This window comes from Chiroxiphia lanceolata, chromosome 6 (assembly GCF_009829145.1).
Source record: "Chiroxiphia lanceolata isolate bChiLan1 chromosome 6, bChiLan1.pri, whole genome shotgun sequence".
NCBI classification, from domain to species: domain Eukaryota; kingdom Metazoa; phylum Chordata; class Aves; order Passeriformes; family Pipridae; genus Chiroxiphia; species Chiroxiphia lanceolata.
The window spans coordinates 4,532,532-4,546,720 of NC_045642.1; the positions used below are offsets into that span (position 1 = coordinate 4,532,532).

Below are 14,189 nucleotides of genomic sequence, written 5' to 3' on the forward strand. Positions count from 1 at the left end.
TGTAACTGGGCTGTTCCCTGCACTGTCAGTGCACCCCTTGGAGCTTTCCCCAGCATTCAACTTGTGACACACTTTTACTGTTTTTCTTTCTCTTCTACTTTTGGATGTAGTTCCTTATGGATTTTTCTTTCACACGCCTTTAAGTTAGATTATCTTACTCTACATCCAGCAAAGCAAGGTCTTCTAAAGTGGCATTTTGCTTGATGCTGATTTAGAATTACCTTGTCTTGGATTAAAAAAATATTTGGTTTCCTTTGTTGGAGAGTGAAATGATCATCTGGGGAAAATGTTTCAGTAAAAGCTGTGTGAATTTTGTTTTAAAGTCATGACAATAAAACGCTTCAATAAGTAGAATGATGTTTTCAGACTTTTACTAAATGTTTGCTTCCTCTTGCATTCATTTCAATTCAGTTCTCATCCCTAAACCGTCAGTCAGGTGTCTGACACATCCTTCCATAATTCCAGGACTCTCAGATCATTACAGGGATTTAGTTCATTCCTTACCTTGCTTTTATGCTCTCAGAACTGGGAGGAATCGAGTGGTGCAGAAGAAACGTAGGTCCTACTGTTATCCTTCGAGTTGATGATAAAGGTGCTTATCTGGCATCTAAGGCTGCAGACTTTGCCTTGTGTTTCTTAGTTAACAACACTATTTTCAACATCACCACCTGCTTCAGAAATTCTGGTTATGGGCCATGTTGTGATATCAACAGCCATAATAGTCTTTTTAAATTCAATTTCTAAGAAACAGATGACAGCATTGTTTTTTTTAAATGTTTGCATATTGGGGTGTGTCTTAGGGCTGACCCAAATTCCCTCCTGTCTTCCATAACTTCTTTCATGAGTAATGAGGAAAATCTGCTTGTCCTTTACTCTAAGTAACAGCTTTTAGAGAAGTGTTCTTGTGGAGGCTTCCAGCTCATTCTTTTATGATAAGTTAGAAAGAAATGTGCAGGTAAAATTTTAAGACTTTGTTCTGATCAGTTGGTATTTTTCCCAGAGTGATTTATTTTTTCACATATGAAATTGTAGTTCATCTAAAACATGTAATAAAGGTATTAACAACCTCAAGAAATTGTTAATCAGAACCTTTTGGCTGTGGTAGAAAAGGAAAAGAAAGTGAGCCAGTTATAAGTTTCCTATCAGAAGGGGGAATCTCTAGTTTGAAACAGCTCTAGTGTTAAGAAAAACCCTTAATTCAGTGAGTTTTGCAGTTCTGAAAGTACAGTATATCCAAGAAATTTTTTTAGGTCAAACAAGTGCAAATAGAATGAAAACTTAAGGATAATGGCTGCTAATTCATCTCAATAACCACTCAGTGAATTACTTTAAATTATTTTAGCTGCCTAATTATTCCTTATTTTTTTACTGGTCAGACTTTTTCAAATGCAGTTTTAAAAGGTTGCTATTGCTATTAAAAATTTATGGAACCAGTACTATTACTAAATCCATTATTTAGAGAGCTGTACACCCGGAAGGATAAACCTTCAGCTATAATCAAAGTGAAATGATGATAAAGTATCTTTAAGATGTATAATGTTGACTGAATTATTTTTGATACTCCTCATGGTTATGGTTTAAAAGTGTAAAGCTTTTTATAAGTGACTTACTCTGTGATACCTTTTATTTTAGAATTCACTTCTTCGAGAAATTGAAAATGCAAAAAAGCAAATAGAGGAGCTTCAGCATGAAAAGGTACATTGCCTTTCTGAAATATTCTGTTGGAGCATCATTGCTGCCTTGCTACATAGCAGGATCAGGTTTTAATTCCCCACAGAATTTAACGTTACCTGCTCTGTTTAAAAGAAGGGAGTTGTTGTTCATTTTATGGTATTGTGTGCCTCAGTTTTATGAGGCTTTTATAGGTAATACATAACCTTTTACTCAAAAACTTCTGAATATGTAAAGTGCCTGGATATGTTGGCAATTTGCCCAAGTTTGGGGATTGTGTAGAATTTTTATATTTTTGTACATATGACCTTGAACAGCAAAAAGAAAAGAGATACATTTTTAATGTTGAGCATTTTCCCATAAGGTTTTCTTAAAGCTTTCAATATGAAATACGTGTGCAACTGCTAAAAATTTTCTTTAATTTATTAGACTTGGCTACTGCTTTTTAATAGCATCTGTCTGGTGTTGTGCTTGCCCTGGAAATGACAAGTTTTCCTTCCTTAAACAAGTGGCGAGGCCTTTCGTATCTTTGCATCCTTAAGCAGTGGCAGTTGATTTTGTGGTCACAGCATCTGTTCTGAAATAATACTTGTTATAGCTTGTTAAATCACAGGTGTACTGCACCTCCCCACATCACTCTGGTAAGTCTCTAGGACAGGATTTGGAGGCTGTGCTTCTGTAATAAAAAGAAGAATGTTAAAGAATGTTCTGCAGAATGTGGAATTCTTGTATGTGTTGGCCAGCAGTTTTCACACAAGGCACAGATATTCAACATCAGCCACTTTTTATTGGTCTTCTCTTGTTTTCTCATTCATTGGATTTCTCTGCTGTTAAATTCAGAGTTTCTAGGGTGTGTCAAAATGTCCAAGTTCAAAGTGAATACTTTTAGAACCTTCTGTGCAGAGAGCTGGAAAAATCTTCCTGTTTCTTCTTATTATCACTTTATAATAATTAAGTTAGTAGCATGTGAATTTTATTTCATTGCTGTTTTTAAAATGTATGTTGTCATTACTAGAGTCAGCGTAGAGAGGCAGCAGAATTACTCTGGGTTGACCTTTTGTGGCAGTGCTGTATTGTGTGCAACAAACCCAATTTTTACATTTTATATTGTTGATGGGTGTGTTTTAAAATCTGTTATTTCTGAGTTTCATAGAAATGAGGCCAAAATCTTAAATGTTAGTTTATAAATCTCTATTTGATACTGATTGTTTTTTCTTAAGGCATATTGTTTTGTATTTGATGTATCTATTTTTGCAGGATCAACTTGCAATAAATGTTGATGCATTAAGGGCTGAAAATGACCAAGTGAGACTCAGAGCCACATCACTCCATCATAGGTACCAGCAGTATTTCAATTTTTTCTACTTTCTTTAAAGTCACTATGCGAAATGTAATTTTGTCTGTTATATAGCTATAAAATCTATTTTCATAGAGCATATAAGACAGTTTTTATGCAGTGCCTAAAAGCAATTGGCATAGTAGGAAGAGAGAAATAATTTGGGTGAATTTTTTTGGTTTCTTTCCCTCTTCCCCTCCCTTTTTAAAGCTAAATGATTGTTTGTGTGTACCAGCAGACCAGATTTCAGATTCCCTATGACATCTTCCTCTGTGGGTGACACTCACACAGACTCCTTTGGCACCTCCTCCGTGCTGAGGCGTCCCCAGAAGGGACGTTTGGCAGCTCTCAGAGATGAACCTTCAAAGGTAACAGAACTCTGAAATGAAAATACAAATAAATCTGTGACGAAAAAATAGATTACATCGGGCTAATCATTGTAAGGAGTTTTTAGAACTGGAGTAGCTAGCAATAAAGTAGATTTTGTAGATCCTCTTTCACTAACTAATGCACCACTACTGGTCTTTGTAATTGTTAGCAAAAATTGCAAGATTATGGTTTTGAACTCAAATTTTGGTTTTTAATTTTGCTGAGCCTATAAAATATAATTTAAAACAGTCCTACTTCTGTGTCTATACACTATTCTAATGTGTTACTGTTCTGCAAACTATTTCAAGTCCCTTTCAGGACTGATTCCAAAATTTACAAGGAATTGATAGCAAAATTCTACCATAATTCAAAGTGTGTATAGCCAAGATATGTGATGTTTGAATTTATTCAATAAGCCCGTCCATTTTGCATCTTCCAGTGAAGTGAAATTTAAAAGTTTCCTACATTATAGCTTTTTTTCTTTACATTTCTCTAAAAACTGCTATCTTAATGGATGCATTCGGCATGTAAGTAGACTTAAAAAAATTATTTTAAACATTTTGAAAATCAATAGAAACATCATATTTTTGTCCATTGAGTTTGGATTTTTTTTCATGGATTCTTTTAGGTTCAGACTCTGAATGAGCAGGATTGGGAGCGAGCCCAGCAAGCAAGTGTGTTGGCAAATGTGGCACAAGCATTTGAGAGTGATGTTGATGTGTCTGATGTGGAGGATGACAGAGAGACCATATTCAGCTCAGTTGACCTGCTGTCACCAAGTGGTCAGGCTGATGCTCAGACTTTGGCCATAATGCTTCAGGAACAGTTGGATGCCATCAACAAAGAGATCAGGTATGGCCTGTCTGCTGTCAGGGCTTTGATAAAAATCACTTGGAAAATGGTCATTTTGTACTGATCCTTCCTAATGCCCCACTCCTTCTGGTCATATGGCCCTTGTTTGAATGTCACATTCCTTTAAAACTCTTTTATCCCTTAGACTTATCCAAGAAGAGAAGGAGAACACGGAGCAGCGAGCAGAGGAGATTGAAAGCAGGGTGGGCAGTGGCAGCCTGGATGCCCATGGCCGGTTCCGCTCCATGAGCTCCATCCCTCCTTCCTATGCCAGTGGTTCCCTGGCTGGTTCCTCCCCCCCTGGCAGTGGCCGCTCCACCCCGAGGCGGATCCCACACAGCCCAGCTCGGGAAGTGGACAGGTTGGGGATCATGACACTGGTAAGTGCCCGTTAACTCCAGGTTTTTTCCGGAAGAGCACTTCTTTTCTCTAGGAAATGGGTTGTTTGGTTTCCCCCTCCTCTCCTTCTTACTCAACTGTATTTTTCCTTTCTCTAGATTTTTTTACTGCTTCCTTTCAACTTGTATAAAAAGTGGTAGATAACAGTCATAATGATTAGGAAAAACTTCCTATTATTTTGTATCTTGGCCTAAGTATTCCTCTGTTGTTTGGTCTTTTTTCAGACTCCCTTCCTACAAGAAATAATGTTTCTTTTCAACACTTTCTCCCTCTGCTTTAAACTTCATTTTTTAGCAGTCCACTGTTCAACTAAACATTCAGCTAAAAGGTGATTGCATATTAGCCTTGAAGACTGTGGTGGTATCACGGCTGTTTTATTAATAATGAGTACTACTGTCCTGTTTCAGGCTATTAAAACTGGTAGGGAAAAGACATGTCTGTTAGACCTTGTGGCTGATGAAGTAGTTCAAGCTTAGCAGTCAGTGAGTAGAGAAAGATAGATCTATTCTTTTGACATTCTGATGACTGCTTAGAAAAATTAATCCTTCTAGGAGCTGCTTTGTACATGGAAACGTATCTGTAAAAACAAGATACAAGTTTTCCCCTTTCATATTTTTACATAACTGTTTAGGTAAACCAAACAGTTTCTCATCTTTAGGATACCTTTCAGGAGGAGCATCTTGGATACTGGTATTTATTTGCAAGCACTCTCGAGGAAAAGCTGCTTTTCTGATTTAGTCCTAGACACTTTACCTTGTCTCAGATTTCCACATGTTTTGGGAAACTGTACTTACTAATGTGCTATCAAATCAGGATATGGGGTGCTTTATCTTTTAACATTCACAGTAATAAGTAGATAAGCAAAGTACTTCTCATGCATAAAACCATATACAAATTTAAGTGGCTCTTTTCCAAAAAAATGGATTAGGAGAATGTGTCTTACAATCTAATGTAATTAAAGAAAAGTGAACTGTAATTAAAGTTGACTTTACATCATAATTGTGAATCAAAGTCACTTATCTGCGTTTGCAGTTGCATTGGTGGTTTTTGTACCTGGAAACTGATTTGTGAAAGCTTGAAAACAAGAAGCTATGCTTCTAGAATTACAGAACAAGAGCTTTCTAGAAACTTCTGGAACAACTGTTATGAATTTTTGGACTAAATAATAGTTCTGCTGTGTTTTTCAATGTTTTAATAGGGAGTTGCATCAGTTTATAATCATGTAGGCAAATTAGCTTAAGACTACCTGCAGTAGTGGTTCTGCAGTTCAGTCAGTTGAAAGCCCCTCATGATTAAAAAGCATCAACATGATGAATTGTGAAGCCTGCAGCTCTCTTGGCCAGTTTTTGTGGACAGTTTTCATTCCATATAGTAAACATTTGCATTTTTATGGAGCATCAGATTTAATAGATAAAAGATCCAGCAAGAGTAAAATGAGTCAGGTGTTTTGTCAAGAACTTGAGGAGGGACTAGATCATCTTTAAAGGTCCCTTCTATAATTCACTGGATGATTTATTAATGTAGTACTCTACAGTCAGATTGAACAAAACTTTCCATATTAATGCTGCATAGTTTACATGTATTCTAAATCAAAAATGATTAAAAGGCATCCTTTGTGGGAGGGAAGCAACACCCTCCTTGTCCCACTTCTCCTCTGCCTTGTCCCACTTCAAAGGGGACTGACTTTATTTTTGGTTATTGTCTTTTTAAATAACGAGAACTGTTAAACAAATTACCTACATTTAACTTTTATCAGCATCAGTGGGAATAACTTGTTTGTATAACTCAAGGTCTCTGCCTTGCTCTGTGCACTGGCAGAGGTGAGCAGTACCTGGGAAATGAGGAATTCTGGAGTGGATGGAGGATAAAATAAAACTGGTGATGGACTCTTGCTCAAACATTTTAGCACTTCAAACTTAGAACAGAATCCTGTTACTGTATAGAAACCAACTATTTTTGGCACTCCTGTCTTTCACAGTTATTAAATACTGGCTGCTTTTTGTGCTATGTAGGAAAGAGCTGCAGGAACCACTAAGTTGTGAGGAGGGACTAGTGCAGGCAGTGTATTTAAGGCTACTGTGGGTGATATGTAGGTTCAAGGCAAGCCCTTGACACATAATGGGAAATCTCTCACCTTTTAAAAGCAACACTTCATTGTTTTTCTTGCTGAAGATGCTGCACTTTTTGTGTGCTAATTTGCCTGGAGTACCAATACACTCAAACATCTACAGTACTTCAGTAGATAAGGTTTCTAATGTTTATTTTTTTCTATTCCTCTCTTCTGGGATACATTTTAAGTAATCTGTGGTTTGAAGAGTACTTGATACTCAGTATCTTCTCTGGCCATTGTTGTAATTGTTATTTATATTCTCCCTGAGATGTTTTGTCTCTGTACTAGTTGTTTCAGTCTGTGCTGCAGTTTACAATAAATACAGCTTTTCCAAATTTCTTTTCTTTGCATGCATCTGTCAGCCTAGTGATTTAAGGAAACACCGTAGAAAGGTAAAAATCTTTAGTTTGTTTAATGGTGTGCTCCTTCATCTCCTTCCCTGACCCCAAACTCATTACTGGATAACAGGAACATAAGAGAAAGCATTTGCAGGGTAACTCTGTAATAAAGCAAGATTATGGTTTATCATTTTAGCATAAGTGTGGGTTTGTTTTGTGGGGTTTTTTTTGTTTGTTTGCCTTTTTTTGCTGTGTGGAGACTGTTGTGCTGCTTTGTAACCACTGTTTTGCAGTCTTGATGCATCATTGTTTAACATTAAAGATCTGTGAAGTTATAATTTCTGTTACTAAAACTTTAAGATCAACCATAGCTGCAAATATGAAGACTTCATCAAGTCAGTAATCTTGCCAATGATCCTTTTCACAGGACTCTTTTGATTTTTGCACTTGCTCAAACTGAAGTGAGGTACGTTAGTTTTGTGGTGCTATGACATTACTTTAGTTCTTAGCTCTCTGAATGAACTAAATAAATGCTACTGGCTTATTTCAGTAGCTAAGACTGAAATTTAGTAGTTTATCACTGAAGGTAACAGGAAATTCAGAAAGAGGTCAAGCCAAAAATAAGCAACTGGAGAATGGTAATGGCAAGAGTAATCCTTTAACACTGAAATAATTGATTTCTCCTTTCAATATTTTGTGTAGTGTTGATACTACATTCGTGTTTTGGCATTTCCCCCTCAAGTTTTCCTTCATTTTCCATTAGTCTCCAGCTTCCAGAGAAGAGGTACGAGATGATAAAACCACAATAAAATGTGAGACATCACCACCTTCTCCCCTCGGTCCTCTGCGTTTGGACAGAGTCCAGAAGAAGGAGCTTTGCACACAGTGAGCCATGAAGGATATCAGGGACATCAGGAAGTAAGTGCCTGGGGACACTCAGACCTACCAGAAACTCAGTTTCACATCATCAGAATAAATCCTAAATCTGCAGAGCTGTTCAGCCCGTAGGATTTAGTCTGGATGTTGAAGTGTTTCTTGAAAGTCAAGAGTATGAACACATACTGTTTGCATAAATGATAAGAATACAGGTTGTTAATGATCAGAAATGGCTTTATAATGAAGAATTCTTCTGGTACTCAAATCTGCATAAGTTTGCTTCATGTTGAGGAAATGAGAAATATGCAATTCCACTCTTCAAGTTGGAATTTAGGTATAAATTTAGAAATAATTTGCAAAATAACCATCACTTGGATGGACAGATGGACTTTTCAAACTGCCTGGGATGGATTCCATTCAAGTATTTCAAACTTTCATTGTCTACCTCAGTTGGTCAGGAACTTGTGTTGGCAATTTTGACCTCTCTGAATTACACTTTAAACACTTCTATTGACTTGTAGTTCCATGTTATAGTATATAGATTTTATTTCCCTTTCTTCTTTTCTTGCATTGTTTTCACTGGTTTTTTTTTTTATTTAATTATTTGTATTTTAATGGATAAATTTCTTTTCTTGACTCATAAAAGCCGAAATTAGATGTCATTAGTGAGTTACTGAATGTTAACTAACTTGCACAGAACCCTGAACTTGTCTCTCACTGTTACACTGGTGAATTTGTTTTACATGGGCTCCTTTATGACTCTTTTTGTGGATAAAGTTCAACAGGTTCTCAAGATGGGCAAACAAGTAATCCCAGTAGCAGTAACAGTAGCCAAGATTCCCTTCACAAAGCTCCCAAAAAGAAGGGGATCAAATCCTCCATTGGCCGCTTGTTTGGCAAGAAGGAGAAGGGACGACCTGGACAAATAAGCAAGGAAGGATTAGGACAAGGTGGGTTTACTTTTTGTTTTGTAAGAGGTGTGGGCTTGGGGGTTTGGCTTTGTACATGATCAGTAATATTACAAAGGATTAAATACTTGATTGAGAACATAAGGCTGGTTTTTGGGTTGTTTTTTTTAGGCGGCATGGGAGAAGCTGATGGTTCCTCTCAGGATGCCTTAGGTCTCAGCAAGCTTGGAGGTCAGGCAGAAAAAAACAGGAAAATGCAGAAAAAGTAAGTTATCAAATATTTTTAGTCCTCTGTTGGTAAAGTATTGCTTTCTTTAAAAATGTTGTGGTTTATTTTTTAGTTTCATTTTTGGATATTTTTGACTAGTATGGTGCTGTGGCTAATAAGCCTCTGAAGGTTTGGTTTTTTTACTATTTTTTTCCAAACATCAATAGTAGCAGAGGTCATGGTAAGTTTGAAATGAATTTCAGTGCTGAAAACTTATTATTGGAATGCTGTAATAAACTCATAGATAAAAGTGGACTCTTATCACCCCCCACCCCCCCCGAAATTTGTTATATTTAATACCTGCTTTGGGCTGGATTCAGTTGGAAAATTTCCTAAAGTTGTCTGATGCTGTTACTTGCTCTAGAGTGTGAAGGAGTTGACAGAGTGAAAGCACAAGATGCTCAGTGGTGACATCCCTCTGTATGAATTTCCGATTTCTTCTCTGCCCTTTTGTGTTATAGCTGCCAACTGCTTTTCTCTTCACTTATTTTATTCACTTCTGTTTAAGGTTTTCTTGACATTCTGTCATATATTTTAACAGCTGAAATCTTTTTTCTTTCACCATATAATGCCAATTTCACCTTTTTTTAATCTATTGTGACTATTTTTTATGACACCTTTTAGGCATTTACCTTTTCCTAGTCATGAGAATTTTTTCACTGTTTGTCCAAGAAATCTTTAGCTTATTGTTCAGCTTTTGAGTATCCTTGCATCCTTGTTATTCCTAGAGTTAGAAGAGATGTAGCAAAGATTGTAATTATAGGTGTAAAATAGACATTGCTAGCAGTAGAAATCTTGATTTAAGGCTTAAATTGGTAATACAGGAAACACTGAAATTTCTTTAAGTAGGATCAGGCATTCTTTGCATTTTTTCACCCAAAGCTGAGCCATATACCTTGAACTTCTGTTGCTTCTGTTCAGCTGCCTTTATTGTGTCAAAAAGCTGACAAAGATCAGACAGGTCTTGCTTTTTTACTTGCCTTCTGAAGTCAGTGAATATTGAAAAAAAAAAGTGTGTTAATTTTCTCTTTGTGAGGGATTTTTTTGCAGTACGTAAGTTCTGTTAACAAATAAGAATAATGCCTGGTGGCTGCTAATGAAAACCAGCAGTGTGTTGGTTTGGAAAGTTGGAATGGAATGTGGGTTTGTTTGTATAACAGAAGGCTCAACTGTTTTTCCTCAGACTGGTGCACTGAAGGCAATCATACGTTATTATGACCCGGTATTTTCCCCTTTTCTACAGAGCTTTAAAGTGATACCCCACATCTTGGTTGAATAAATAGTTAGAGTCTGGTCATGTCTTAATAGTGGGTAGGTTTGTTCTTTGATCAATATAGGTATTTCTCAATATCAGCCACAAATTTCAGTCTCTAGGAGAACAATCTACGCTGCCTTGCTTTAAGAAATGCAGAAAGTGCATTATTATACTGGTACTACTTAAAGTGTAATTTATGGCTGCATGTTGTTGACTGCTTAAGAGGCAAGTGTCTGTCTTAAACAAATGAAAACATTCCCTAGCTATTCCTAAGTCCCTCTCCATCTTTCTTGGAGCCCCTTTAGATACTGAAAGGGGCTCTAAGGTCCCCCTGGAGCCTTCTCTTGGCTTTTTTTCAAATAAATGAATACAATCTAACTCTAATTTTAAAAATCCCGGTGAGATATTTTAATGCAGCTGCTTCAGAAACCTGGCAGGTTTCTGAATGATGTTCTGAACAATGTTATCACAAGGGGCCAAAGATCCCTTGCGATGCTGGATATCTAAAGGAAAAAGTGGGAAAGCTGCTCTGAATTGCTTTTCATTTTGATATTGGAGGACGGCGGGTTAAAACAAATTCTTGGGGCTGTTTGCTTTTATAAAATCTTGTATTCGCAGAAAGAATTCAGTTACCTGAATACTTGGAACAATGACAGCTACTTCTATTTATAGTTGTCTCTAATCCCTATTTGCTTACTTATCTTTCTGCTTTCTGCATGCATGTGCACAAACAAACTGAGGGCAGTATTCAATGGCTGCTAACAAAAACCTATTTATAGCTACAGAATTAAATTACAGTCCACATTATTTGTTTTGTATGCCTTTGAGTTCAGTTCAATCCTAGTTTTAAATTTTTCCTTCATTATTTTATTTTTCTTTTGTTTACCATTTCATGTGGTAGTGCAAAATCAGGGTAAGTTTATTTTATTAGGATTTTTGTGGAAGTGTGATAGATCTCATTTGGATTTTTTAGCAATATATTAAAAGCCCTAACTTTTTTCAAGAGTCTGATTATGAGAGGAAATTCTAGATTCAAAAGAATATATTATGAAAATGTGTTGCTGAAATAAATCCAGCGTCACCTAGTGCAATGTGAAATGTAGTTCATTGTCTTGTCTTAATTTGCATGGTGTGAATTTTTATGATGGAAATATTTACCCCTACTGAGATTAAATTAGTTTTGTAGTTTGAGGTTTGAAAGTTGTTTAGCAATAGTAAGTATTTGTGGCAGTTTGTTTCCAAGGTAGATGTAATTCTGTAGAACTGTTGCTTCTGTTTACTAAACCTATGTTGGTTTTAGTGTTGTGTTCATCATCTTTGTGTATTGACAATGTTTGCCACAACTGTTTGTGCTTTTCTGTGTACAAACACAACAAACTTAATACTGTATTAATCAAAAAGGAAGGCAAACCTAAATTTAAGATACCTCTCTTAAAGTTATACACAATAAGCTTATTTACATAACTGAAATTAACCTATAATAAGGATATTAAATTTCCCCTGACGTTCTACCTGAAGTTGGTCAGTTATTTTCATGTTGTCTGCTGTTGCTTTTCAGGTTTTACACCTTTAAACTCTCACTTCCATCAGTATCACTCTTTTCTCCTGCCCACTACTGTGTTTTCTCTGTTCTGAGCTTCTTCCAAATCAGTTCTCTTCAGTTCCTTCCAAGAAAATCTGGAATACGGCATTCCCCTCTGGCTACAAGACCTGAGTTTATCCATTCCCATGCTGTCTTAGTCCAGTGACAAAGTGAGCTTGCTCGGGGCTGCTTTATTTTCCTTGTTGGGGTTATTGTATCCTTGTCTGTCAAGAGCCATTCCAAACACAGATCCTTCAGGTGGTCCTTGAAGGGTCTTGTGCATTCCCTGCTCCACCATACACCTGCAGTTTGGACATCATTTCTGATCCCCTATGTCCACAGTTCCTTTGTTCTCCACAGGTGGTATGAGATACCTCTGGAATGTGTCTAATGACAAGCAGCAGCATGTTTGAGCTCCCATTCCAAGTGAATTTCTGCTAATTTTTTTATTAAGTCTGTAGACCTATATCCCTTGGTTTTGTCACCTAGGAGTTATTCTAGTAGCCAGCTACCTCTTTGGTGTTTTTCTTATCCCTCATAGTGCCAGGTTTGTCCCATCTGTTAACACTACTGACGCTGCTGCAGTATTTTTTTTCCCTCACAAAGATGTGAGGCTGGATTTTGCACCCGCTTCCTAACTGGGGGAATTGGATGGCCTGTGAAACTCAGTTGGCCTGAGAGTTGTGATCTTTCAGGGATTTCATCACATATTACTGGAATGCAGTGAATGTCTTGGGAAAGCTGGAAGGGGATAGTTGGAAAAGGGAAGTTCTGTGCTATAGGAAAAGAAACATTTATGCATCATTTGCAGATGAAACAGCAGCTGTCTCTGAATTCTTTCTCTGAAATGCTTTGGGCCTGTGCTACATCTTGAGCTTTGGGTTTAATGATTTCCCATGAAAGCAAATTTTTTATCTCTTACTGCATATGAACAAATTCTGCAATTAATTTTCGACTTCATGGTTGACTCCTCTTTGGATCCATTGAATAATTTCTGTATAAAGATACCGCATAAACATTTTTTATTTTGCTTGATTCTATTTCTGCATGTTTGCTTCCATCCCATAACACTCTCTTCCAGCCACACAATCTTCTTCTGCATTATTATACCACCGTGGGTTTCAAGTTTGCATCATAACCTCTCCTGAAATTTTTGATATATTCCCTGTACTATTCCCAAGGATTTACTGTGTCATGGTTCACATGAAGTACACAGTGAGATTTATAAAACTCCCAGAAATTACACTGAAATTCTCTGAACTCCATACAATACAACCACCAAAAAGGAACACAAAGACATCAATTTGGAAGTTAAAGTTCTTGGAAAAAACATTGTATTCCTTTCTGGCAAATACAGTATTAAGCATTTTAATCTGTTCTTGCATTTTAATTTTTTCACTAATTTTTAAAACTTTTAAGCAACAAAGCGAAGCAGAACTAAATGTGTTCAGGGCTAGTGATTTGTGGGATTAATGTAAGTGTTCCACAGCAGCAGGAAAATAACTGATCTTTTATTCCTAGATGTATCTTTTTGAAGTGTACAAATATGGTTTAGCTTTTATAGTCTTCTCTTCTTTGTTAGTGAAATTTAGCTATTAAGCTGCTGACTGTTGAACACTATTTGTGCTGGTTTAAAAGTTAACCAGCAGGGGAAACCAACTCAACTCAAAAGAGAGATTACAAGTCAGAATAACAATTTAATAAAATAATACAATAAGTACGACCACACGGACAAGCAACCGGCCCTAACCCACAAAACCCAAAAGTACAACCCAGCACCCCGGGGCACAAACAAAGCGGTGCTCCCTGGGCCCCCCCTTGAGTCCAAAGCAAAGGGAGAGGGGAAGAACCTGCTGGTGGTAGAGCTGCTGCAGTCCGGCCAACAGTGGTGATTGCAGTCCAGTTGAGAGCGGTGAGCTGCAGTCCAGTTGAGAGTGGTGAGCTGCAGTCTGGTTGAGAGCGGTGAGCTGCAGTCTTCCTCTGGATCCCACAAGTGGTAAAAAGGTTCTGAAACTCCAGGTTTATATACTCTCCAGTTCAGGCAGGAATGTTCAGTCCTCCCCTCAGAGCGGGGAGTTCCATAAAAGGGTGTTTAGTCCTTCCCTCAGAGCGGGGAATTCCATAAAAGGGTATGAAGATGCTCATTCCATGAAAGGGTATGAGGGTGCTCAGGAACATCCCCCCCCCCCCCCACCTCGCAGCCCTCTACTGACAACAGTTTCTGG

The 14,189-nt window shown here is 37.3% G+C and overlaps 1 protein-coding gene across 1 annotated transcript in view; it reads left to right on the top strand.

Annotated features, from left to right (window-relative positions):
* The window catches only part of PPFIA1 (PTPRF interacting protein alpha 1), a 54,440-nt gene that overhangs the window by 27,334 nt on the left and 12,917 nt on the right, over window positions 1–14,189 (top strand). Inside the window, 9 exon segments of the mRNA XM_032692372.1 lie at window positions 1,633–1,695; window positions 2,929–3,008; window positions 3,243–3,375; window positions 4,005–4,228; window positions 4,374–4,608; window positions 7,100–7,129; window positions 7,839–7,993; window positions 8,729–8,901; window positions 9,031–9,124. Coding sequence (XP_032548263.1) covers window positions 1,633–1,695; window positions 2,929–3,008; window positions 3,243–3,375; window positions 4,005–4,228; window positions 4,374–4,608; window positions 7,100–7,129; window positions 7,839–7,993; window positions 8,729–8,901; window positions 9,031–9,124 — 1,187 coding nt within the window.